This window comes from Camarhynchus parvulus, chromosome 18, assembly GCF_901933205.1.
Source record: "Camarhynchus parvulus chromosome 18, STF_HiC, whole genome shotgun sequence".
Classification (NCBI taxonomy): Eukaryota; Metazoa; Chordata; class Aves; order Passeriformes; family Thraupidae; genus Camarhynchus; species Camarhynchus parvulus.
In genome coordinates, this window is record NC_044588.1 from 5,601,643 (window position 1) to 5,626,280 (window position 24,638).

Below are 24,638 nucleotides of genomic sequence, written 5' to 3' on the forward strand. Positions count from 1 at the left end.
CAATGGGTGTGCCTGGCTCCTGCTTTAGCTCTGAGTTTGCTCTGGGTTTTACACTGCCCACCTGTGCCCCCTGCACCCCAGGAGCACGCAGGGAGCAATGCTGCCTCTGCCTGTGGCACGTGCCCACCCCAGAGCTGGCTCTGCCGGCTGGCCTGGCTCACCTCTGTGCAGCAGGGACCCCTGAGAGGGTTCACCTGACTCTCCCTGAGTTGGCTGTGCCGTGGGGCCTGGGGGGACTTGGTTGTGACTCCCTGGGTTACGGGTCCCTGCCCAAACCCTTTATGGGTTTGTAGGGAGGTGTCCCATGATGGTGCCTGAGCCAGTGACCAGGACTGAGTCTGCTGGGCTGGCCAGCCAGTCAAGGGCTGGGTAATGCCCAGGTCTGCAGGCAGTGACTGCCCTCATCCCCTTCAGACACTGCTCCCCTGGCAGGAGCCTGGGGCTGGGGTGGTTCCTGAGGATGTTCTGTAGCTCCCAGCCCCAGCATTTGCGGCTGGGTTGGGATTTGAAGGAATACCCAAGTAATGGAGCTCTCAGCAAAACTTCAGTTCTTCCAGCACCAGGGAGGGCTCAGCAGTGCCAGTGGCTCTTGCAGGAGCTGTGGGTGCCTCTCAGCTCACTCTGCTCCACTTCCCCCGTGTGGCCACCGTGGCCTGACTGCAGGAGCTGTGGGTCTGTGGCACTCTGGGCTGTGCAGCCACACCGTGCCCAGGAGCTGCCCCTGGCACTGCCCTGCTCCAAGAGCAGCAGTTCTGGAGGGCAGGGCCAGGGCAGGGTGGGTGCATGTCTGCAGCAGAGCAGCCTGGGCCACAGGGAACGGATCGCTGCATCCTTCTGTGGGGCTTGGCAGGGACATTCGGCTCTGGCTCACTGAGGGTCTGGGTGTGGAAGGACCCTCTGGTGGCTTTGTTTCGTTAATAGAGGAATCAGTCGCTGCTGGAAACACATCTCTGCTGTTGTGGGTGAGCAGTGATGGCTGCAGGACAGGGCTCGGTGCTGACCCAGAGCAGCCGCTGAGGCTCAGCATCAGTGCTGAACCCTGCACGGCCCTGCTGCAGCCACGTGCAGGTGTGAGCCCGGCCCAGGCTGACTCCAGGTGTGCTGAGCCCGCTGCAGTGCCGCCCTGGGGTGCTCCTGGCCGGGAACATCCCCTGCTCACAGTCACACCCCGCACAGGAGACTCGGCTGAGCAGCGCCGGGAAACAGCCTCTGCAAATCCTGCTTGGAAAATTCCTTTCCAAAAGGGCTGCTGCCAAGTTTGGCGTGTTGTATTTTTAGGGAGCAGGTCTATTCCGAGCGGGTTGCAGCAGTGGGCTCGTTTCAAACCGGGTTTCTCCCCCTGCCCGTGCCTCGCAGGGCTGCGAGACCCAGCAGGGCAGCTCCCGGCTCTGGCCAGGCTGTGCCAGCTGCCCTGCCCTGTGAGCACAGGCCTTCGAGCCCCCAAAACACGTTTTCTGCTTGGGGTTCTTCCATACTGAAAACACTGACATTAATTTTAGCTTTGCAAAGCTGCTTTTCCCACAATAGCTGTGATTTTGGCCCACACTGCCTGGCAATGCTCTTTTTATAGGTATATTCCTATTTTTATGCTATAGTGATGGGTGAATGAGTAGATTAAATTAGATTTAGTATCTATCATTCTTTAAAGCATCACATGCAGTTGGAGGGGGGGTGTAACAAAGAAAGGCTAATTAGGAGAGCGGGTGCAGGCCACCCCCAGCAGTTCCAGCAGCTGCACCCCCCTGGCCCTGGGGCTGCCCCCGCTCAGGGGCCGCCATCCACCCAGCAAGGTGCTTTGGAACGTGGTTATCTCTGCAGCCAGGGCCGGGCAGGGTGCTGGGTGCTGCAGCCGGGCACCTCCAGGAGCTGCAGGGTCCCTTGGCTGCCTGGCTGCTGTCCCCACGGGGATGGGGGACACTGTGTGGGGACACTGTGCCTGTGGCATGGTGGGCTGCTGTGGAGGAGCCAGGGCCACCAAGGGGCACTGTAGCCCCTCCAGGAAGGGCGTTGGTCACTTCAGTGCCGCTGGGTTTTGTAGGCAGGTGTGGGGCTGGGTGCTGGGAGGGCCTGGGGAGCTGTGCCAGTGTTGGGAAGGCTGGGAAGGGTGCCTGGGCACAGGAGAACTGAATATTCCAGGAAGGAGCTGGATCTTCCAGTGCTGTTGTGAGCCCAGCAGTGCGTGGTCAGGGGCTGTGCAGTCCTGGCCATGCCATGGCCACTGACCCAGTGATGTGCCAGTGCCATTGAGCAGGCTGGGAACTGTGGGATGGGAACCCTGGGATGGGAGCTGTGGGCTGGGAACTGTGGGATGGGAACCCTGGGCTGGGAACTGTGGGATGGGAGCTGTGGGATGGGAACCCTGGGCTGGGAACCCTGGGCCGGAGCTCTGGGAGCTGCAGGATTCCCCCCTCCAGTGCCCATGGGCAGCCCTGGCAGGGCTTTAGGCTGCACCACCTGCCTTGGCGTTGCAGGGGCCAGGAGGGAGCAGTGTGAGCGGTGTGCCCCTCGCTCCTGGAGCCGGGGAGGGTTTGTGGCGGGCACCACAGTGCTGCGGGCACTGCCTGCCAGGGGTCAGGGCTGTTCCCTCGTTCCACACCAGCCCTGCTGTGCCCAGCCAGGATCCACACCCGGGCTCTCAGCACAGCCTTCAAACAGCTCCCGTGGAAAATCAAAACTGGGGAGAAAAGAGTGGGAGCAGGCGACAGTGGCAGCTTATTTGTGATCTGCATTGTGTGGGGAGCCCTTAATTAGAGGTAATTAGACTAATTAACTTGCAAATGAGAAACTCGTCTTTTTCTCCTTTTCTTTTACAAGAAAAAACAGGAAAGACGAACAGCAAGATAAATATTGAGGCTAATTACGTTGTACCTGCTGCAGAGCCCTCCACCCACGGGAGGCCTCTCTCCCACCAGCCTGGCGCTGGGTGCCATCCCTGGCCGTGTGTCCTGCGGTGCTGTCCCCACTCAGGGCTCCTCGCAGTGCCAGGCATGTCCCCGTGGTCCCCTCCGGCAGGAAGGGACGCCCTGCACACCCAGCAGGGCCATGGTGTGTGTCCAGGAGCTGCTGGGGACAGCGGCCAGCGCGAGGACCCAGTGGCCAGGCCCTGGCAGTGGCAGTGCCACAGAGGGCATGGCCCCAGCACCGTGCCTGGCACCCTCCCTGCCAAAGCCATCCCATCCATCAGAATGGAGCGGGGATGTCCCCTCTGACAACACCAGGTGACACACTCGCTGTTCCCAGCCCCTCTGACACCACCAGGTGACACACCAGGCTGTTCCCAGCCCCAGGAGCAGGGATGTCCCCTCTGACACCACCAGGTGACACACCAGGCTGTTCCCACCACGCTGTTCCCACAGCACCCCCAGTTCCAGCCTGCTGACACCACCAGGTGACACACTCGCTGTTCCAGCCCCAGGAGCAGGGATGTCCCCTCTGACACCACCAGGTGACACACCAGGCTGTTCCCAGCCCCAGGAGCAGGGATGTCCCCTCTGACACCACCAGGTGACACACCAGGCTGTTCCCAGCCCCTCTGACACCACCAGGTGACACACTCGCTGTTCCCAGCCCTTCCCTCGGGGCATCTCTGCTTTCCCCTCGCTCTGCGCCGCCCAGCCCGGGGGTTCTGTTAGCACAGCCCGGTTCAAATGTCTGATTAGTCTTTAGGAGATCGAGGGGTCAATTTTCCACAGCTCCTTCCTCTCCATTTAACTAATTTAACTGCACGATTGTTACAAATTTCATTTTATTATAGCGCTGCTTCTCAGTCCAATTGAATTACCAAAATCTCATTTTCTCAGAAGTGCTGAATATGTAATTAGAGGAAAAATTATGCTCCTGGCTGCCTATTAGAGAGGGCTGCGTGCAGGCACTGTCCAGGCACACACACGGCTCCGTGGTGCCACAGTGCCCACGAGTCCGGGCCAGCAGGTGCCACACGCAGCTGTGCCAGCGCCCCAGCATGTGACAGGGTGTGACAGTGACAGGGCCTGTGGCTCTGCGCTGTGAGGGCTCTGCAGATGCAGGACCGGCATTCTGCTGGGTTCCTGGAGCCCTGTGGGGCAGGTGTGGGGCTGGCAGTGCAGCTGCTGTGGGGTGTGGGAGGTGTGGGGCAGGTGTGGGGCTGGCAGGGGAGCTGCTGTGGGGTGTGGAAGGTGTGGGGCAGGTGTGGGGCTGGCAGGGGAGCTGCTGTGGGGTGTGGGAGGTGTGGGGCTGGCAGGGGAGCTGCTGTGGGGTGTGGGAGGTGTGGGGCTGGCAGTGCAGCTGCTGTGGGGTGTGGGAGGTGTGGGGCTGGCAGGGGAGCTGCTGTGGGGTGTGGGAGGTGTGGGGCTGGCAGGGGAGCTGCTGTGGGGTGTGGAAGGTGTGGGGCTGGCAGTGCAGCTGCTGTGGGGTGTGGGAGGTGTGGGGCTGGCAGGAGAGCTGCTGTGGGGTGTGGGAGGTGTGGGGCTGGCAGTGCAGCTGCTGTGGGGTGTGGGAGGTGTGGGGCAGGTGTGGGGCTGGCAGTGCAGCTGCTGTGGGGTGTGGGAGGTGTGGGCAGGTGTGGGGCTGGCAGTGCAGCTGCTGTGGGGTGTGGGAGGTGTGGGCCACTGATGTCCCTGCCCACAGGCCTGGAGCTGTCTGCATGCAGCTGGGCTCTGGCAGCCCCCCGGGAGGGTTCTGGAGCCCCAGGCCTTTGCAGGGGAACCCAGCAGCTGTCCCCAGGCCCAGTGGAGCAGCAGAGTGCTCACCATGCCATGCCGTGTGTGGTATCTGCATCTGGCACTGCTGCCCGCAGGGCCCGGGAGGTGCTGCTGGTGCTCAGGTCACCCCCAGCCCGCCCTGGGCTCTGCAGCCTGGCTTGTGCCTCCTGTGCCGCCTGTCACAGCCCTTTGGTGACCGCTGGGGACCGGGCAGTGCTGGCAATCGCCAGGTGTGCCCGGGGGCAGAGCTGTGCCGGGCATGGCACCAGGCAGCCCCGCGGCTGTGCCCCGGCAGCGCTGGCATCGTTCGGGAGCTGCCGTGGCTGAGCCGGCCCCGTGGCGATGCCGGGCTGCGTCGGGAGGGAGCCAGAGGGCTGAGGAGGGCTGAGCATCCCGGAGCTCCGCTCGGTGCTGCCCCGCCGTGCCCGATGCTGCCGTGTCCCGGCGCTGCCGTGTCCGTCGGTCCGTCCCGCTGCCGGGAGCTGCCGGCCGTGCGGGCGGGGGTGGCCCGGAGCCCCCCCCAGCACCCCCGGCTCGCCTTGGTTACACAACATTATCATTTCATAATACTCTGAAATATACATGAAGTTGGCTGAATGCAGATGAAATTGCACCATTTACTTCATGAATATTTCATGAAGCCTCAGCTCCGAAGTTTCCAGCTGGCAGAGCCGGGAGCCGGGCCGGACCGTGCCCCTTGTGCCCGTGCCGAGGTGACGGGGACACGCGTGCTGCTGTGTGCCCGGGCCAGCGTGCTGCGCCATCCCCGCTCCTGGGTGTCCCGGCGCTCTGCCTGTCCTCCCCAGGCTGCCAGGCCAGAGGGGCAGCAGCGGCTGTGAGCTGGAGCCCAGGGCAAGAGCAGGGCAGGGGGATGCAGAGTGTGGGAAATGTGCGCCAGCCCAGGAAAATGGTGCTTCCCATGCCAACAGGCTGCTCTGCCTCCCCCCGCTGCTCCTCCTCCTCCCCCTCAGGGGCTGCCTGCCCACTGGAGCTCTCCTTTCCCACCCAGCATCCCTGGCAGATGCCATTCCCAGCCTCTCACCCTCCCTGCGCTCTGCTGATGAAGACATTGAGCGCAGCAGCAGCTGCCCCGCAGCTCCTCACCCCTTCCCTGCCTCCTGCTCACGCTCCATCCCCCTGCTGCCCCCCAGCCCTCTGTGGGATCGCTGTGGCCCCACTCTGGCGGTAAGGAACCCACCACGAGCTCCTGGCATCCCCTGGGTGGGCAGGCTGGTCCCTGCCGGGGCTCCCTGAGCCCCCTGCCCGCCGGCAGGAGCCTGCACAGCGCCGGGCACTGCTCTGTATGGATGGCACAGCTCTGGGCTAATGAAATATTTACAGGTCAGTGGTTTTGCGAGAAATGACAGGGATCAGTCAGTTCCTTTTCAGGGAGTAATTTTGCTCGCCTCCACGGCCAGTGTTCCGTGTTGACAGTCATTAGCATGGGCGAGGGCCGGGTCCCGGGGGAGCTGTGTGTGTCACGCTGGGCACGGGCTGCCTGCATGGCCCGGGGTGCCTGGGCTGCCTTGGGCCGTGCCAGGGCCCTTCTGCCTCCGCTGGGGCGTCTCTTGACTGTGTCGCTGCTGCTCAGCACAGCGCACCCGCCCTGCTCCAGGGCAGCGGCTGTGAGGGCTGAGGGCCCCCTCAGTGTCCCTGGCTGCTGCTCGCTGCAGTTTGCTGCTGCTGGGCACCGCGGGTCCCCCACAGGAGACGTTGGTACTGCTGAGCCCTTCCCTGTGCTCGGCACTGACCTCAGGCTCCCTCACGGTGTAGCAAGGGGGTGCCCTGGCATTGGCAAGCAGGCAGGAGCCGTTCCAGGTCACAGCCAAGTGTTTTCTGCCTGCCCTGCCCCGCCCTGCCCTGCCCTGCCCTGCCCTGCCTGCAGAATAAGCGCACTGAGGCTCTGTGGGCGCTGTGCTGCTGTGGGCCCCTCTTTCCCCCCCAGCAGGTGTCTGGCTCCCAGGGGGAGCAGCAGGACAGCCCCAGGCAGCGGGGCTGCTCTCAGGGTGGGCAGGTGTGTAGTGACACGAGTGTCTTCCCTCTCCTGTTGCTCCCGCACCCCACATGTGGCTTCACCCAGCTGTGCGTGTGCCACGACCTAATAGTGCTGTGACCGAGCAGGGTCAGCTGTGACCGGGCAGTGCCATGGTTGGGCAGTGCCATGCTGTGACAGGCAGTGCCATGCCATGACCGGGAAGTGCCAGACCATGACTGGGCAGTGCCATGACCAGGCAGTGCCGTGCTGTGACTAAGCAGGGTCAGCTGTGACCAGGCAGTGCCATGGTTGGGCAGTGCCGTGCCATGGCTGGGCAGTGCCATGCCGTGACTGGCAGTGCCATTCTGTGCCCAGTCCGTGCTGTGCTGTGCCACGCCCGCACCATCAGCACCATGCAGCACAGGTAGGGCACAGCTGTGGGCAGAGTCGGCTGCTGGGAGTTGGGCTGGAGATGGGGCTGGGGTCAGGCCGAGGCAGCAGGATGGCCGTGAGGCTTGGAGGAAGCTGGCACATCCATGGCAGCAGCAGGGGCCAGGTGCTGGTGAGCAGCCCCTAAGCCCAGGCCCTCGTGGGTGGCACTGGCACACCGGGCTGGCAGCAGGCCTGCCACACCAGGTTTGGTGCCCCTCTGGGAGCGCCCGTGGCTGGCAGCTGCCTCACCCTTAGCACAGGGCTCTGCACTCAGGTGATTGCTCTGACCCTCTGCATCCGGGGCTCCTGGCACGGCATTTCCTTAGAAAGGAACAAAAGTGGGAAACGGCGCTGTCAGCCCCGAGCTGCCAGGCACAATCACCGAAATGCGGCGTCGGCAGGAACCGGCCCCACGCTAAATGACTTGAAAGGAAATGGCCTGGATTGTGCTGAGGAGGCAGAGTGTGGGGGGAGGAAGCAAGTGGAGCAAACAAAAAAACTTCATTAATTAAAGAAACTCGTTAATGAGGGACATTTAATCAGCTGAAGATGATATCTACCCCCTGCCTGCTGCGGCAGCTACTGCGCAGGGCTGGTGGTGCAGGGCTGAGCCGTGGGCAGGACAGGGGACACTGCACAGGGGACACGGGGCAGAGGACACTGCACAGGGGACACGGGGCAGGGGACACCACATGGGGACGCTGCACAGGGGACACCTGGCAGGGAACTTTGGCTCCCTGTCCCAGCCTCTGGGACATCCCTGGGCAGTGCCATCCCTGGGGCAATGGTGTTTGAGCACAGGGCTGTGCCACTGTCCTGCTGGTACCTGCCCGAGCAGGTGGGCAGCAGAGGTGCCAGGGTATTGCTCGTGCCCCCTGTGCTGCCAGCTTTGCTCCAGGCTCAGGCACTGAACTGATCTGTCTCATTTTGAACGAGGCCAAGGGCTGTTAAAGACCAGAATTTCTTTTACTGCAAATGTAAAGCGACGTGTGGGTGTGCCCATGCCCCGGGAGGGCTGGGTGCTGGCAGAGCAGGGGGTGTCTCTCAGAGCCCTGTCCCTGGCACCCACAGGCCAGCACTGTGCCACAGGCTCCCTGCATGGCCAGGCACCCCGAGCTGGGCTCCTCTGGGTGCAGAGGTGGGTCCAAGGGACCCCCGGGTGCTCAGTGCAGGGGGACACCCCAGAAGGGGCTCCAGCCCCCTCCTGGGAGGAGCAGAGGGGCCCTCAGTGCCTTGGGCTGCCCCGGGATGGGGCTGTTGCAGTGCTGTGGGCAGCGTGGGGCGTGAAGTGAGCAGTGTGATGTCCATGGGCAGCACACAGCCAAGCCTGTCAGCGTCCCCTTCCCACGGGACCCTCACCACAGCAGCCCTGACCAAGCAGCTCTGTCCCCATGGGGTGGCCAGGCCCTGGGAGAGGACAGGAGGTGCTGGAAGCCCTGGGTCTGTGGATCTGTGGATCTGTGTCTGCAGCACCCGCAGCTCCAGCGCCATGAGCAGCAACCAGGGGAGCCTAATGGTCCCTGAATGAAATAGTGCCCGGGCTGACAGGCACTGCGACAGCCCTAATTAATAACTGACACAGACACGGCTGCTGGGACAGCCTGACGAGGGGCTGGCAGGGGGGACAGACCCTGCTGACATCCTGGTCAGCGTGTTGGTGGCTGATCCTGGCTGCAGTGGCAGCGAGGGTGCATCCAGGGCAGAGCAGCAGGAGGGATGTGGGCTGCTCCTGGTTCTGCCCGTGCAGGCAGGGAGGGACGGGCAGAGGGGGACAGGGATCAGGCAGGAGGGACGGGCACAGGGTGCCAGGGATCAGGCAGGAGGGATGGGCACAGGGTGCCAGGATCAGGCAGGAGGGATGGGCACAGGGGGACAGGGATCAGGCAGGGAGGGATGGGCACAGGGGGACAGGGATCAGGCAGGAGAGATGGGCACAGGGCACCGGGGATCAGGCAGGGAGGGACGGGCACAGGGTGCCAGGATCAGGCAGGAGGGATGGGCACAGGGGGACAGGGATCAGGCAGGAGGGACTGGCACAGAGTGCCAGGATCAGGCAGGGAGGGATGGGCACAGGGGGACAGGGATCAGGCAGGAGGGACTGGCACAGGGTGCCAGGATCAGGCAGGGAGGGATGGGCACAGGGGGACAGGGATCAGGCAGGGAGGGATGGGCACAGGGGGACAGGGATCAGGCAGGAGGGATGGGCACAGGGCACCGGGGATCAGGCAGGGAGGGACGGGCACAGGGTGCCAGGATCAGGCAGGAGGGATGGGCACAGGGCACGAGGATCAGGCAGGAGGGGTGGGCACACGGCCCTGGAGAGGCACCAGGCACCGGGAGAGTGCCACGGTGGCTGTCGGTGTGTGCCAGCTCCGTGGAGAAGAGCTGTGTGCCGAGACCCAGGGGAGCGCAGGATGGATTCTCTGTCCTGCCGGGTGGAACGAGCACCAGGGCTGTGGGCAGCGGTGGCGTGGGCAGCTGCCGGTGCCCGTCCCGGGGCAGGGCCGTCCCTGGGCTGGGCTCTGCAGCCTGGCAGCCCCGGCCCACACACAGGCAGGTGCGTGGGGCTGGCGCGCCCCAGCAGCTGAGTCAGCGCGGGCGGGCGGTGCTGGTGCTGCCCATGGATGACTTGCAGATAGATCTGCGGCGGGGCTGCTCCCGCTGGCTCTCCGTGCGTCCCCGTGGGCTCTGCTGCCACCCGCACGGGCTGGGGCCGGCAGCTGCCAGCGCATCCCCTGCCACCCCCACATCCCTCCCCGACAGAAATCGGTCGCACACACACAATTAAGGAGCTTGTCTGTGCGGGCTGAGCCACAGATGGGTTTCACAGGCCAGGGGCTGCTGCAGCGCCGTGTGGAGCATCCGAGGGGCTGCGGGCGCTGCCCCCGGCCCTGGCACTGCCCCTGGGGGCTGCAGCCGTGCCTGCCCAGGTGCAGCGCACACCTGTGCGAGGGGACGGGCCGAGGCTGTGCTCTGAGGATGGACAGGAGGCGGGTGGGTGTGCAGAGCAGGCGCTGCCTGGGAGCCCCACGCTGCACTCCAGCCCCACACAAACCCCTTGGCCCTTGGTGTGGGTGCCGCTCACCCCGTTTGACCAAGGCGGCCACGCCAGCTGCGTTAGAGCAAAGGGTCTAATTAAATATTTAGCAGTTAATTGATCCCTGTCTGGTGTTTGATGCCTCCCTGAGCCTCTCCCAGCTGCCCGGCCCATGCTGGTGCTGTGCAGCTCCTAGCACGATGCTTTGCTTTGCTCTGCTCTGTGCTGGGCTCAAAATGGGGCCTGACCAGGTCGCCCTTCCCAAGGAGCGGGATGTGCCAGCTTCAGGAGTTAAACCCCACATGGAGGCCTCTGTTCTCCTGCCCAAGGCCAGCACAATGGGCAGGCAGGACGCGGGAGCGGGAGAGGATGGGCTCAGCTGCTGGCAGCGTGACCCCAAAGCCAGCACAGCGCAGGGACAGCGCGGGGCTGGCGGGAGACCCCGGAGGCTGGGGGGCAGCGGGGTGGATGGGCCGCGGAGGGGCAGCGGCAGCCCGGGTGTGCCGGCCCTGAGGGGGATGTCCCGCTCTCTCGGCAGGGTAACCAGGACGCCACGGCCCCGCCGGACGCCATGGCCCAGCCCTACCCCCCCGCCCAGTACCCCCCGCCCCCCCAGAACGGGATCCCCGCAGAGTTCGCCCCGCCGCACCCGCACCCCACGCAGGACTACTCGGGGCAGAGCACGGTCCCGGAGCACGCCATGAGCCTCTACACACCAGCACAGAGCCACCCCGAGCCGGCGGGCAGCGACGCCAGCACGCAGTCCATAGCAGGGACACAGACGGTACCGGTGAGGCGCTGCTGGGCTGGGGCAGTGCTGGGGGCACGGAGGGTGCTGGGGCAGTGCCAGGGGCACGGGGGGCTGTGCGGGGCTGGGGCAGTGCTGGGGGCACGGGGGGTGCTGGGGCAGTGCCAGGGGCACGGGGGGCTGTGCGGGGCTGGGCCAGTGCTGAGGGCACGGGGGGTGCTGGGGCAGTGCCAGGGGCACGGGGGGCTGTGCGGGGCTGGGGCAGTGCTGAGGGCACGGGGGGTGCTGGGGCAGTGCCAGGGGCACGGGGGGCTGTGCGGGGCTGGGCCAGTGCTGAGGGCACGGGGGGTGCTGGGGCAGTCCTGCTGCAGGGGTCCAGGGCAGAGCCAGAGCTGCCAGGAGGGCCCTGGGGCGGTGGTGCTGCCTGGCCAAAGTCCCACAGGGTACCAGGCTGGGTGTTGCTGCCGTCACTCCCCCTCAGAGCCCCCCATCATTTCTCATCACTCGTAATGCACTCGCTGGGCTCTGCTCTAGGAGATGGTGGCAATTACAGCGCTGGAATGCAGCACCCGCAAGGTGCTGAGCTCTGCACTTTGCAGTCCTCCCACACGGCCCCGAGTGCAGTCTGCACCCCCACCCCGAGCATCCCCATGGCCCCACCAGCAGGGAGGGACGCCCGTGGGGTGCTGCCCAGAACGTGGGGAGCACAGGGTGTCCCTGGGCAGGCAGGGCCAGGCACAGGGCAGGGGACGCTCCTGCTGGGGACAGGGGCTGATGGCAGCGGTGCCTCCCCAGCAGACAGACGAGGCGGCGCAGACAGACAGCCAGCAGCTACACTCCTCAGACAACACGGACAAGCAGCAGCCCAAGAGGTTACACGTCTCCAACATTCCCTTTCGATTCCGGGACCCCGACCTGCGGCAAATGTTTGGGGTGAGTAGAGCTCCCTCCAGCCATCACACCTCTGCTCTGTGCTGCACCAACGGGACCTTGGCACTGTCACCTCCCGAGGGACGTCCTGCCCAGCCCCTGTGTGTGGAGCAGAGGGTGACACAGAGCCCTTGTCCCCTTCCCAGCCCTCATTAGGACTCAAAGCAGTGTTAGTTAATGAAATTTTGGATGACACTCCCCAAGTCCTGTCAGAGTGGGAGCCGTGGGAGGGACAAGGGCTTTCCCCTGCATGACCCTGGGGGTGCCCAGGTCTGGCCCCCAAGGCAGCCCTCTGCCCATCCCTGGCACAGAGCCCCATGCCAGCAACTCTGGGTGCAGGGCCAGGGGCTTTGCAGGCACTCACCCCTCTGTTCTCTCCACTTGCAGCAATTTGGGAAAATCCTGGACGTGGAGATCATTTTCAATGAGCGGGGCTCCAAGGTGGGTGATGCCCATGGCCAGCACCTTACAGCCAGTCCTGGGGAGGGTGTCAGTGGAGCCAGGTTGCCCAGCAGTGCTGTAACCTGCTCTCCCCTCCTCTCCTGTCTCGTGGGACCCTGGCACGCAGTGCCCCGTCAGTGCCAGCTCGGGAGGTGGTGCGGGTCCCTGCACCCGGCACTGGAGGGAGGAGAGGGCTCGCTGTGTCCCAGCACGGGCAGCTCGTGTCCCTCTGTGTCTGGATGTCTCTGTTGTATCTTCCCTGCTCTCTGTGCCCCTCTCCCAGACTCTTCTCCCAGCTCGTGGGCGATTCTGGGGCCTCAGCCGGGACCCCCGGCCCCTGCGGGGACCCCAGCCTGGGCTCTTCATCTCTGCACTGTGGCAGCCTCACCTCCTGCGCCAGCTCTCCTGATTCACCCCCTCTCTCTCTCTGTCCCCACACCCTCTCTCTGTCTCTCTCTGTCTCTTTCTTTCTCCTTTTCTCCTCTGCTCACAGGGTTTTGGGTTTGTAACTTTTGAAACTAGCACAGATGCCGACCGGGCACGGGAGAAGCTGAATGGCACCATCGTAGAGGGCCGGAAGATTGAGGTGCTCAGATAAGTGTGCTAGTGCCGTGCCATGCCTGCGTGTGCGTGTCCCCTGCCCGGGCTGGGGGGCGCCCAGGGGGCTGTGCATGTGTCCCTGAATGTGGCACGGTGGGAGCATGTCTGCGGGAAGGTCGGCGCTTGGCACAAGGAGTGTCCGGCCCAGAGGACCCTCCCGGCTGCACGGAGAGCTGGGTGCCAGCTGGGGCTGCATTCTGCTGGTACAGACAAGGCTGGCACAGCCCCGTGCCCACAGCAGCCGCCCCAGGCTCTGCAGGGAGCTCTGGGGCTCTGCCCCGCATGCCACCCCCCTGCTCCGTGCTGGGAGGGAGGATCCACCCGCAGCTCCACACCTGCAGTGCCAGCAGCTGCCCAGCCCCGCAGGCTTTGATTTCTCCAGGCTTAGCCCAGGATCAGGCTCTGCCCATGCAGCTCCCCGCTGGTGGCTGGCAAGTGGTGGGGAGCAGGGTGGCACATGGCAGAGGGAGTGGGACAAAATGTCCCCAGCAGTGCTGATGGCAGAGAGGGAGCCTGGCAGGGCACAGCAGTGCCCCATGGACAAGGAAAACATCATCCAACAAAACCGGGCAGGAGCTCACGGGCAGCATGTCGGGCTCAGCGTGAGCATGGCACCGCAGCTCTCAGGGCACCACCAGCAGCCTGAGCCACGCTCACAGCTGGAGATGGAGGCCTGGGCTGGCTGGAGGCACGGGCAGGGCTGTGTACAGCGGGTGCTGCAGGCAGAGCCTTGTCTCGTGTCTCTGGTGCAGCTGCATCCTCTGCCCCGGCACCCGAAGCAGCAGCAGCAGCAGCAAGGGGAGCTGGCTGCAGCGGGCCCTGGACCCCAGCCTGGCCAGCTCCACATCCCCCAGGCACTGACCCTGTCCCTCTCTCTGCAGGTGAACAACGCCACGGCCCGTGTCATGACCAACAAGAAGGTGGCCAACCCCTACACCAACGGTAAGGGCCAGTGTCCGGGGAGCAGGGGCTGCAGCAGGCAGGGGCACCTCCGGGCACTGGCACTGTCTGGCTGCCGTGCAGCTCTGGCAGTGAGTGCCCTCCACACTGCAGGCAAATGGGAGAGCAGCTGCTCCTGCCCAGTGCAGGAGTGCAGCCCCCATGCCCTCCTCCTGCCTGGGGATGGGGCTGCTGCCCCTCAGAGCACCGTTCAGAGTGCCCTGTCCTCAGCGGCTCTCCCTGCCCACAGGCTGGAAGCTGAACCCGGTGGTGGGAGCAGTCTACGGCCCCGAATTCTACGCAGGTAAGGTCGGGCTGCAGCAGCACCTGCTGTGGGTTCCCCCCAAACATCAGCTCTGCCCTGTGTCTGCCACTGCTCTGTGCAGTGAGCAGCCCCTGGCCCCTCTCCCTGTTCTGCACACCTGCCTGGACAGTTCATCCTATCCTATCCTATCCTATCCTATCCTATCCTATCCTATCCTATCCTATCCTATCCTATCCTATCCTATCCTATCCTATCCTATCCTATCCTATCCTATCCTATCCTATCTTATCCTGTCCTATCCATCCTATATCCTATATCCTATATCCTATATCCTATATCCTATATCCTATATCCTATATCCTATCCCATCCTATCCTACCCTATCCCCCTGCCCAGCGTCCCCACAGGGCCATGTCCCTGCCAGGCTGAGGGAACAGGCTGGGCTGTGCCACAGGTGCCCCGTGGGGGCCGTGTGCTCCCGCTGTGCACAGCCCACAGTGTGCCTGTCTCTGCAGTAACGGGGTTCCCGTACCCCGCCACGGGGACGGCCGTGGCCTACCGAGGGGCTCACCTGCGGGGCCGGGGCCGTGCTGTGTACAACACCTTCCGTGCCGCGCCGCCGCCGCCGCCCATCCCCACCTACGGCGCGTGAGTACCCCGGGGGGCTGCTGGGGTGGGCTGGGCTGCCACACCGCCCCGGGGCTGTGCTGGCACTGCCAGGCTCGTCAGGAACAGGCTGCAGCTCCTGCAGCCCCTGCCTGGCCACAGGCTCTGCCCCAGCCCCGCTCTGCTGCCCTCGGGTGAGCCGCACGCTCAGCAGCCTCCTGCCCACCGAGGCACAGGACGTTATTCCAGCCAGGATGGGTGGTTTAATGGAAACTCAGCTGGGGTGGCATTGGTCACAGACACAGCCATGGCCGTCTGTGGCTGCTTGGCTGCTCCCAGCAGAGATCCTGCCCTGGGATCCTCCTGCCCTGCCCTTGGCTGTGCCTCTGTGTGTGCCCAAGTCCCTGCCCAGAATCCCAGCCCAGAGGTGCCTTTGGGGCCTGGACAGCCACTCCTTGCCCAGTTCAGTGTCCTCATCCTGCTCCCCTCGGCCCGGGGCCCTTGCCAGGCTCTGATGGCTCTGCCTCATTTCCAGGGTCGTCTACCAGGATGGGTTCTACGGAGCTGAGATCTACGTAAGTGACTCTGTGCCCAGGGCTGGGCTGTGACAGGACCCCATGCCAGCACAGGGGGCAGGAGGTGTCACACGGGTCCCTGGTGGGCTCTGCCCCCCAACCCCTTCCCCTGGGCGGCAGCAAGAGCATGAGCACAGCACAGCTTCTGCAGAGCAGTCTGGGCGGCACACACCACACAGGATCCTATGCCCAGTCCTGTGCCCCTGCCAGCCCTTGCGGGGCTGGTGCCACACAGGATTTACGGCCTCAGTTCCTTACACCCACATTTAACCTCCATGTCTGAGGAGCCAGCGGCGATATTTCAGGCGGGCACTGAAGGATTTATCTAACGTGACACCTCATTAAAGCGAGCGGGGAGGTGACAGTCTCTTCTCTGGAAATTTAATTTTTTAAGGTTAATGTTTGTGAAAGCCCCTGGGGAATGGGAATGAGGCTGTTGCGTGCCCAGTGGCACTGGCACTGGCCCCCTGTGGGCCCCACGCCTCTCTGTGCAGTGCCGTGGGGCACCCAGCTGCCCCCAGCCCCAGTCCCCGGTGGGGGCACCCCCTGACCAGTGTCTCTCTGCCCCAGTCCCCGGTGGGTGCAGCCCCTGACCAGTTGCCCTCTGCCCGCCAGTGTCTCTCTGCCCCAGTCCCCGGTGGGTGCAGCCCCTGACCAGTGTCTCTCTGCCCCAGTCCCCAGAGGGTGCAGCCCCTGACCAGTGTCTCTCTGCCCCAGTCCCCGGTGCGTGCAGCCCCTGACCAGTGTCTCTCCCACAGGGGGGCTATGCTGCCTACAGGTACGCCCAGCCCGCAGCAGCAGCAGCCGCCTACAGCGACAGGTGAGCACCGGGCATGGCACCTGGGGGAGCCCCGTGTCACCTGCACGGCCCACCCTGGCACCCCAGCTGCTGAGCGCTGTGGGTCGGGACAGAGTCAGGCATGGGGAGGCCGTCCTGCAGGCAGGGACCCCTTGCTCCCCTCAGGGCTCGGCTGGACAGGGTTGGCACCGCTGCAGGAGGAGCAGGGAGGTGCAGGGGGGCTCCCACGTGCAGCTGGGAGGGAGGGCTCAGAGGGGACACAGGGCCCCAGCTGCTGTCACTAACGCCCCCGCTGTTTGCTCCTAGCTACGGCAGAGTGTACGCAGCAGCAGACCCCTACCACCACACCATCGGCCCCGCCGCCACGTACAGCATTGGCACCATGGTAAGAGCAGCCCCTCGGCCTTCCTCTGCTTCCCAGGGGGCTGCAGGCAGCCTGGGGAGGGGTCTGGCACCGTGTGGGGCACAGGGCAGGGGCTGTGGGAGGGCAGTGGGAATGGCACAGCCCCTGCCTGGCTCTGTCTGCAGGCGAGGAAATCCCCACCCCGCACCCTGCCCCACCTTCCCCTCACACCCTGCACAGTCCTGCTCATGCACGCCACTTCCAGGGGCCTGGCTGGCCCCTGGGCAGGCTCCAGGACCCTTCTGTCATCCCAGTGCAGGACAGTGTCCCCAGGGCCCCTCGTGCAGCCACACACGGGGGGCACCGCAGCCCCGCGCACACCACAGCTCTTGGCCAGCTCTGACAGCATCAAAGATGAAAAATTGCACTCACGGCTGGGATCGCAAAGCCATCTTGTCTTTTTCTGCCTTTTGGCTCCCTGGGCAGCTGCTAGTGAGGGGCCACGGGCACGGCATCCTAGGGGTTTTCAGCTCAGTGCCACAGCAGGGATGGGGCAGCTCCTTGGCGGGCGTGGCACGGCGGTGCCGCACTGGAGGCACAGGGCAGCCCTGCCCCAGGGCAGTGCCCACGGCCAGCACAGAGCCCGGGCAGCCCTGGGCACCCTGGCCCTGCCTGCCCCTCACCTCCCAGGGACAGCAGCGATTTGGTGCCATTTGAAAGAGGAGGAAAAAAAAAAAAACAAGAAGATAAAAAAGGGAAGATCTAGGCTTTGGCTATCTCTGAATACTGATTGGCTTTTTTTTCATCTTTGATGTTGCAGGCTAGTCTATACCGAGGAGGGTACAGCCGCTTCACTCCCTACTAGCAAGAAAGACCCAGCCCCCCCACCACTGCCCCCGATGCTCACTAGCACCAAACCCAACCAGGCAGACAGAGCCGAGGCCGAGCCTGCGGAGGAGCCGCGGGTGCTGCCTGGGGCTGGCGCCGGGCTCTGTGGGGCCGCTGGGCTCTGTGGGGCCGCGGCACCCCACACCCTGAGGGTTACCTGCAGCACCCCACACCCTGAGGGTTACCTGCAGCACCCCACACCCTGAGGGTTACCTCAGCCACTCCGTCCTGCCGCCCGCCCGCCTCTCCTGCAGCATCCACCCGCCCCGGGGCCCAGCCCCGAGCCCCAGCAGCGCCCGTTCCCACAGCCGGGGTGCGGGGTCCCCCTCTGCACAGGGCTCATCCCCCGCGGGGCAGGGGGTGCTCAGCCTGCAGGGATGCTCGCTCCACAGGCACTGGGGCTCGGCGTGACAGCAGCCCCCCGAGCAGCCCCTCTGCCCCCGTAGGAGAGAGAGGAGCCAGCTGGGCTTGCTGCCAGCTGTGGGGCCTGGCGAGGCTGGGGTGGGTTTGGGATCCAGGGGCAGGTGTGACGGGCTGGGCTGGCTGCAGAGCTGGGTGTGATGAGCTGGGCTGGGACGGTGCCTGCGTGCCCCCGGCCACCTGCTCGGCCTGAGTGCTCCAGCGAAAGACCTGCCTCTCTTGTTTCTGTTGTAGTGAACCCGTGGCCGTTTCCTTCTGGGACCAGGAAGGGCAAAAATATCCACACACACATACAAAATAAAAAAAAAAGAACCCCAAAATATAAAAATTAAAAGCGAAGCAACAAAAAAAAAAAAAAAAAAAAGAAAGAAAAACCAAACAAAAAAAAAGAGAAAGCAAGCCAAGCGGCAGCAGCCAAGTGAGCCCCAACTGTCCACACACACGGCGTGAGCGAGTCCCAGAGGAGCCGCGGCGAGCACCGGCGGTCGGACGCGCCGGAGGGAGGGACCCCCGGCCCCCGGCCCCACAGCCCCGCAGGGAGGGAGCCGGCACAGGCAGGCGTGAGGGTCCGCGGGGCCCGGGGGGCCCTCCCCGCCCGGGTGCAGGGCCCGGGCGCCACGTCTTCCTTTCCCTGGTGCAGCAGCGCTGGGGGTGCCGGCAGAGCGCTGCGCCCTGCCCGCCTCGTGGGACCGGGTGACAGGGTGGGGACCTGGCTTGGTGCCACCCGGCGCTGGCGGCCATCAGCGTGTCAGGTGTGCGAGGCCTCGGCTCCAGCGCGGAACTGGGGCGGCGGCGCGGATGCGGTGCTGAGGTATTGCAGGGGACGACCCTCTGCCTTTTAAAGGGAATTTTTGTTAAGAGGAGCTTGCAACTCGCTTGTGACCCCTTCCCCTTCTTCCTCCCTCCTTCCCTGACACCCACGCTCCCGCCCTGCCTGGACCAGCCCTGACCAAAGCTGGGCCAGGCCTGCCCCAGTCCCACTCCCGCTTGCTCTGCGGCACGGGACACGCTCACGGCCACCCGTCCCTGCCCGAGGCAGCGGGATGCCCCCAGCCCTGGGTGCGGGGTCTCGGCCGCTGCATCCCCCACGAGGGACCCACCCGAGCCACGAGGCTGGGCTGTGGCACCGGCACATTGTGGCACGGGGCACTGCGGGGCCCATCCCGGGGTGCAGCGCCGTCCCGCGCCCTTCCGGCTCTGCCGCTCCTCAAACCTCACTTTATAGTCTGCAGACGCCCCCGACGCCCCAGCGATGAGCTCCCCCTTTTCTATTCCCAGTGTACATAGCCCAGGCCCCGCTCCCTGTACAAAGCTCCGTCCATCGCTGTACTGGCTTCTCCCTTACAGCACCCCCGCGCCGCCCCGGCGTGCGGGCTGGCGCCAGCCCATCCTGTATGCTTCAAAGTGTGACCATTCTAATAAACAGTATTATTATTATTATTATTACAAGGATTATTATTATTATTATTATTATTATTATTATTATTATTATTATTATTATTATTATTATTATTATTATTATTGAAATTATTAATAAAGATTTCTTTCTTCAACCAGGGCGACTCAGGTTTTGACTGGTTGCGCGGGGCCGTGGCGGCCACAGCGGATCTGGCTGGGCAGGGGGCCACAGCCTGTGGGCAAGTGGGGAACCCTCAGGGCCCCCAGCCTCACCACAGTGAGGGAGCAGGGTGCTGCATGAAGAGCCCTCTCCTGGCTGGGCCTAGCCCTTCGTTCTTCAAGCCATCAGGTAATATGCTCCTGAGCCTCAGGAGCAGCAGCTCCACTGCTGGCATTGGTGTCCCTGGCAGAGCCTGCATTGTTTGGGGACAGGGCTTGGGACCCCACTGCAGGAGCGCTCGGCTGCTCCTGCCTGCTAATTGCTTGCTCACCAGACTGTGAGAAAATAATTGCTGCTATAAATTTTCTCTCCTCCTCACAAGATGCTCAGGGGAGGCAGCGTAGGCTGGTGGCACTGGGCTGGGTCCACATTAATGAGCACAGCGGTCACCCAGGCTGGGCTGCTGCAGAGCCCGTGCTGGCAGCTCCCCACCAGGCTGAGCCCTGAGGGGGCTGTGTGCCTCGGGGTCTTCGGGCCAGTATCCCCAGCCTGTGGGCAGACAGCCTGAGGCAGTGAGGGCTGCAGCAGCTGGTGGGGTTCTCAGGGCAGGTGCCCCAGTCTGGGGTCACACATGTTGGGGGTCCCTGCCAGTGGCTGGTCAGCACCCAGTGGGCCCCCAAGTGAGGGCTGAGCACAACCACAGGGGTGGGAGGAAAGGGACTCACAGTCCCGGGTGATGAAATGCAGCCTCCCTCTGCGTCCCCTGCCCACAGCCCACCCGCCACATGGAGGAGACACGGCACGGGCTGCACCACAGCTGCTTTAATGCCCATCTGATCCAATGCCACCGCCTGGTGCGGAATAGACCAGCACGAGGCGGCCCCAGCGCTCGGGGTCCACGGGCAGCTCGTCCCGCAGCACGGGCTCCACCAGCAGCTCCAGCCGGCAGGACTGCGCGGCCGCCGGCCGCGGCACCAGCAGCCCCACGGCGCGGAACAGGCAGCCCTGCGCCAGCCCCAGCACCTGCGGCGCCGTCTGGCCCAGGCGGCAGCGGGCGCCCTGGCTCAGCACACGGAACCACCGGGCCCGGCCGGGCGGGAAGGACCAGCGCAGGGTGAGGCTGAGGGAGAGCTGCCCGGGCTCAGGGCCCTCCTGCCACCAGAGCTGCGAGGCCGTCACGCCCTGCACCTGCGGCGGGGAGGCCGCCACGCTGGCCGTGTCCAGCACCTGCGAGGGAACCACAGCACTGTCAGGGTGAGGTCAGGGCAGGCATCCCCCACCTTCCCGGAACAAGGGGGGCACGGGGCAGGTGTCCTCGCCAGGCAGCAGCAGGCACTCACCCGGATCTCCCCGAGCAGGCAGGTGAAGGATGTCTCCTGCAGGCTGGGCTGCTGGCGGGACACAATCAGGGAGAGGTCTCGTAGGCTGCAGTCCTGCAGCTCCAGCTCGTAGCACCTGAGAGGGAAGAGGCAGAGCAGGAATGGCACCAGAGAGCCCTGGCGTCCCACGGCTGCCTGTGGACACAGGAGGCAGGCAGGGCACTCACCGGCTGGTCCAGCCATGGGAGCCACGGTGGCAGGCGGCAAGCAGCTTGGCGAGGCCGGGCGGCGGTGCCGGCAGGAACCGGGGGTGGTACCGGCCGTTGGGCTCTGCCAGAGGGAGCCAGGTCAGGGCTGAGGGACTGCAGCAGGTGCTCACTGCACAGAGCACGGGGGGACAGGGTTCTCACCGGGCAGGGAGGTGGGGTTGCCCTCGAAGCAGATCCCTGAGTCCCAAGTGGTGACCTCCAGTGCCACTGTGAAGTCATCGGGCTGTGGCCCCTCCAGCTTGTAGAGCAGGGTCAGGAAGAGCTTGGGAGGGGCTGGCATCTGCAAAGAGAAGAGGCTGATGACCCCAAATCCACCCAGAGAGAGACAGAGACAGAGAGAGAGAGACAAAGAGAAAGTGCATCATGTTAGGTGTGCTGGGCAGTGTGGGCAGAGCCTGGGCACACTCGCCACCAGGCCCGGGGCCACACAGCTCGGGCCATGCAGGCCATGTCAGGCTGACATGGTGCCAGCCCAGTGCTGAGGAGGGGTAAAGGGCTTTGCCCCAACTCACCGGACAGCCACGCGCTCCTCGCCGGGGGGAATGGTCCCCTGCAGCTGCAGGGAGCTGCCCCCACACCAGGCATCCTGCAGGCAGCAGCTGGTGCTCAGCGTGCCCTGCTGCTCCGGGTACAGCGGCTGGATGTCCTGCGCGCTCAGGTCGTACCAGGGCCCAGAGTCTTCATCCTACAGCACAGGGAGAGCTGAGCTGGGGCAGCCAAGAGCAGGGACCTCCCTGCCCAACCCAGCCAGTCTGACCAGGGCAGAGCTGTCACCCTGCACCCACCTTGCCGTCCAGGAATGTGCTGGTGCCCATGCCCAGGCTGAAGGAGGTGGTGAGGGGCAGTGTGCAAATGCTGTGCGTGGGCAGGTACTGTGCCAGCAAGCCCCAGAACCTGGAGGCAAAGGTGGGTGTCAGGGCAGAGACCCCTGTTACGGTCACTGCGCTGCACGGCCTCAGGTATCACCTCAGCTGGGGCAGAAAGGGGCCAGCTGCTCCTGGTCAGCAGCCAGGGTGTTCTGACAGCCACAGTGTCCCTGCAGCTGTGTCCCACCACCCCACAGCCTTCCTAAGCCAGGGCACTCTGAGCCCTGTTCCTCCCACAGCGCCCGCCCTGCTGAGCTGCCCTCACCTGTTCTCGTTCTGCAGGAAGTTTTCCTTGCCCAGGTGCTCGTAGACCCAGCCAGGAGCAAAGATGGCTGCAGAGAGGCCAAACTGGCGGATCAGGCGCAGGGACTGCAGAAACAGGCAGTGAGCAGCATGGGCCAGGCCAGGTGGTCACCTTGTCCCCTGTCCTGTCCCCGCTCCCCCCAGGTTCCACTGGCCCCATGGTGGGGCAGGACACCAGAGGGATGTGCTGCAGCATCTCCCTCTCCAGGGATGGCAGCACTGGGATCTTTTCATGCATGGCCAGCACTCTGGGATCCCTCACTCCTCACCAGTTCACCCCAGGTTAGCAGCCCAACACAGCACAGCCCTGCAGGGCCCTCAGTGGGAGCTCAGAGCCCTGTGCTGGGGAGGTCAGGGTGACACTCTGGCCCAGCCCTGTCACACCCACCTTGTCAGTGTCAAAGCCACCACCAATGACATCCCCACGGGCAAAGACATCAACGCCGACATAGACGTCGTTTAGGCGCGGACCAGCCAGCCTCTGCGTGCGCTCCAGCTGCTCCTCCTTCCAGTTGTAGTTGGTGAACAGCCCGTCACAGGCATCAAAGAACATCCTGGGGACAAGGGGCACAGTGGCAGACGCTGTGGTCACACGTGGCCTCACCAAGGGCCGTGCAGGTTGTGCCTGACTGCTGCCAGGCTGGGTTTGGGGTGGGCTCATGCCCCCCACCCGGGGACAGTTTTGCCAGCCTCACCTATTCTGATCATTCAGCTCGTTCTGCCACCTCAGTGTGCCATCCTTCAGGACGCTGTCATACCAGATCACCAGCCCCCCTGGCACAGCGCTGTGCACCCGTGCTGTCAGGTCCTGCAGGAAGAGGGGCAGGTTCCCCACGGCCGCCGCCTGCCAGGAGAGAGAGAGAGACACAGGTGGGTGAGGGCACGGGGCAGGGGGCTCCCTCCCCATGGGAGCAGCACAGAGGCAGGGCAGCGAGCAGGGCCAGCAGGGCACGAGCAGGGCCAGCAGGGCAGCGAGCAGGGCCAGCAGGACTCACGCTCAGCTTGTTCTCGATGTTGACCAGCCAGCCATCGAAGCGGTAGTGCTGGGCGATGCGCGCCAGCTGCTCGGCCACGGCGCCGTACGCCTCCTCCCCGCCGGCCAGGAACGCCTCGCACAGCTTCTCCCCGTCTGTCCACTCCGTGATGAATGTGCCTGTGGAGGCCAGAGCAGCATCAGCCGCACGTCCTGGTGAATCCACCTCGCTGCTGGGGCTGCCCCAGGCCCAGCCCTGCCCCTACCCAGCACGGGGACGCTGTTCCGGTGCGCCGCATTGGTCCAGACCACGGGCGGGATGGTGACAGTGTGGTGGCTGAAGTAGACAAAGATGTCGATGTAGCGCCAGTGGTAGAAGACATAGGGGTTGCGTGTGGCCGAGCCCTGGATGAACCTGCAGAAGGAAAAGGGTTGGGCAGTGCAGGAAGGACGCTGACAGACGCTGTGGAGCTGGGTAGGAGCCTGACTCACAGCCGGGAGCTGGGCAGAGCTGTGGCACTGAGCCACCTCTGAACATCCCAGCCTGAGCAAGGCTCCCCAAGCACTGAGCCAAACACCCCATCCCTGCTCACCTGCGGCTGAGCCGGCAGGAGACATGTCAGGCAGAAACACAACTGCCTTGGGGTTGGAGACGGTGAGCTCCACTGTCACACCTACCTTCCACCTTCCACCTAGCACGTACCTGTCCTCCAAGTACCCGCCACGCATGTCGTGGCACACCAGTGTCCGGGGCCTCCCGCTGCGGAGCGGGGGCTGGCGCTTGGCCAGGGGCACGGCTGACACATTGAACTCATCGTTGCTGTTGGGCTGCCAGGCCAGCAGCTCCTCCAGGCCGGTCAAGAAGAAGCTGATGGGCTCCGTGGTCTTCGTGTCAAAGTACCTTGCTGGGAGCGATGGGGAGGCGGGACAGGGTCAGCAGCGAGCACTGCCTGTGCAGCTCGGTCCAGCACCGGCACCGACACCGTCCCATCCCGGCGGGGCCCGGGGCTGGGCCGGCCCCTCTCCCGGTACTCACCGGGCAGGGGCTGCGGGCGGTCGCTGATGGTGTCGTGCAGGACGGTGGTTCCCTGGACGTCCGCCGCCGGCTGCAAGCTGTCCCGGGAGGTGAGTGAGGGCCGGGCCGGGCCAGCACCGCGGCCAGCGCCCACCGGGCGCTGCCAGCCCCGCCGCCGGTCCCCGTCACGGTCCCGGGCCCCATCACCGTCCCCGTCCCCATCCTGGTCCCGGCCGCGGCCTCGGCCCCGGCCCCGCCATCCACCTCCGCCGCCGCCGCGCGGCCCGCTCGGCCTCCGCCGGCTCCTCCGCCGCGGCCCCGGCCTCCGCTCCCGTCCGCTTCCCGCGCCGCGCCGGCCCCTCCGCCGCCTCCGCCATGCCGCCGCCGCCGCCGCCGCCGCCGCACTGACGGAGCCGCCGCCGCCGCCGCCGGGCCCGGCTCTCCCGGGGGCGCGGCCCCGGAGCTCCGCCCGCCCGGCCCGCGCCGCCCCGGGCACCGCCCCGGGCAGCGCCCGCCCCCGGGACCCGGGCAGGGCTGTCCCGGACGGACCGCGCGTGCCGGGGTAGGCAGCGTGCCCTGGGACGGGCGGCGCGTCCTGGGAATACAGCGCACGCCTCTGAGCGGATCGCGTGTCCTGGGGGAGCGCAGTGTGCCAGGA

General features: G+C 65.1%; 2 protein-coding genes across 16 annotated transcripts in view; one reads left to right on the forward strand and one right to left on the reverse strand.

Moving 5' to 3' along the window:
- RBFOX3 (RNA binding fox-1 homolog 3) overlaps window positions 1-19,117 on the forward strand; it is a 139,198-nt gene extending 120,081 nt beyond the window's left edge. For 7 of the 15 annotated variants that reach the window (XM_030961909.1, XM_030961918.1, XM_030961923.1 and 4 more), the window contains 11 exons: window positions 10,662-10,913; window positions 11,667-11,804; window positions 12,189-12,242; window positions 12,736-12,828; window positions 13,724-13,784; window positions 14,032-14,085; window positions 14,562-14,694; window positions 15,188-15,227; window positions 15,986-16,047; window positions 16,333-16,411; window positions 17,190-19,117. In XM_030961909.1, the coding sequence (XP_030817769.1) occupies window positions 10,662-10,913; window positions 11,667-11,804; window positions 12,189-12,242; window positions 12,736-12,828; window positions 13,724-13,784; window positions 14,032-14,085; window positions 14,562-14,694; window positions 15,188-15,227; window positions 15,986-16,047; window positions 16,333-16,411; window positions 17,190-17,234 (1,011 nt within the window). In that variant the 3' untranslated portion in view covers window positions 17,235-19,117. Of the gene's footprint in view, window positions 1-10,661; window positions 10,914-11,666; window positions 11,805-12,188; window positions 12,243-12,735; window positions 12,829-13,723; window positions 13,785-14,031; window positions 14,086-14,561; window positions 14,695-15,187; window positions 15,228-15,985; window positions 16,052-16,332; window positions 16,412-17,189 lie in introns of those variants that run through there. The other 8 variants (XM_030961917.1, XM_030961914.1, XM_030961915.1 and 5 more) reach the window with 8 other exon arrangements.
- Window positions 19,118-19,925: 808 nt separating this feature from the next.
- ENGASE (endo-beta-N-acetylglucosaminidase) lies at window positions 19,926-24,357 on the reverse strand. The gene is made up of 14 exons (XM_030962347.1): window positions 24,245-24,357; window positions 24,002-24,078; window positions 23,669-23,870; window positions 23,232-23,380; window positions 22,988-23,145; window positions 22,688-22,836; window positions 22,381-22,546; window positions 21,955-22,058; window positions 21,609-21,717; window positions 21,336-21,508; window positions 20,965-21,119; window positions 20,782-20,884; window positions 20,576-20,690; window positions 19,926-20,462 (listed from the first exon to the last, which is right to left on the reverse strand). Exons 1-14 carry the CDS (start codon window positions 24,355-24,357, stop codon window positions 20,058-20,060), a joined length of 2,178 nt encoding a protein of 725 aa, XP_030818207.1. The 3' UTR covers window positions 19,926-20,057.
- Window positions 24,358-24,638: the final 281 nt, after the last annotated feature.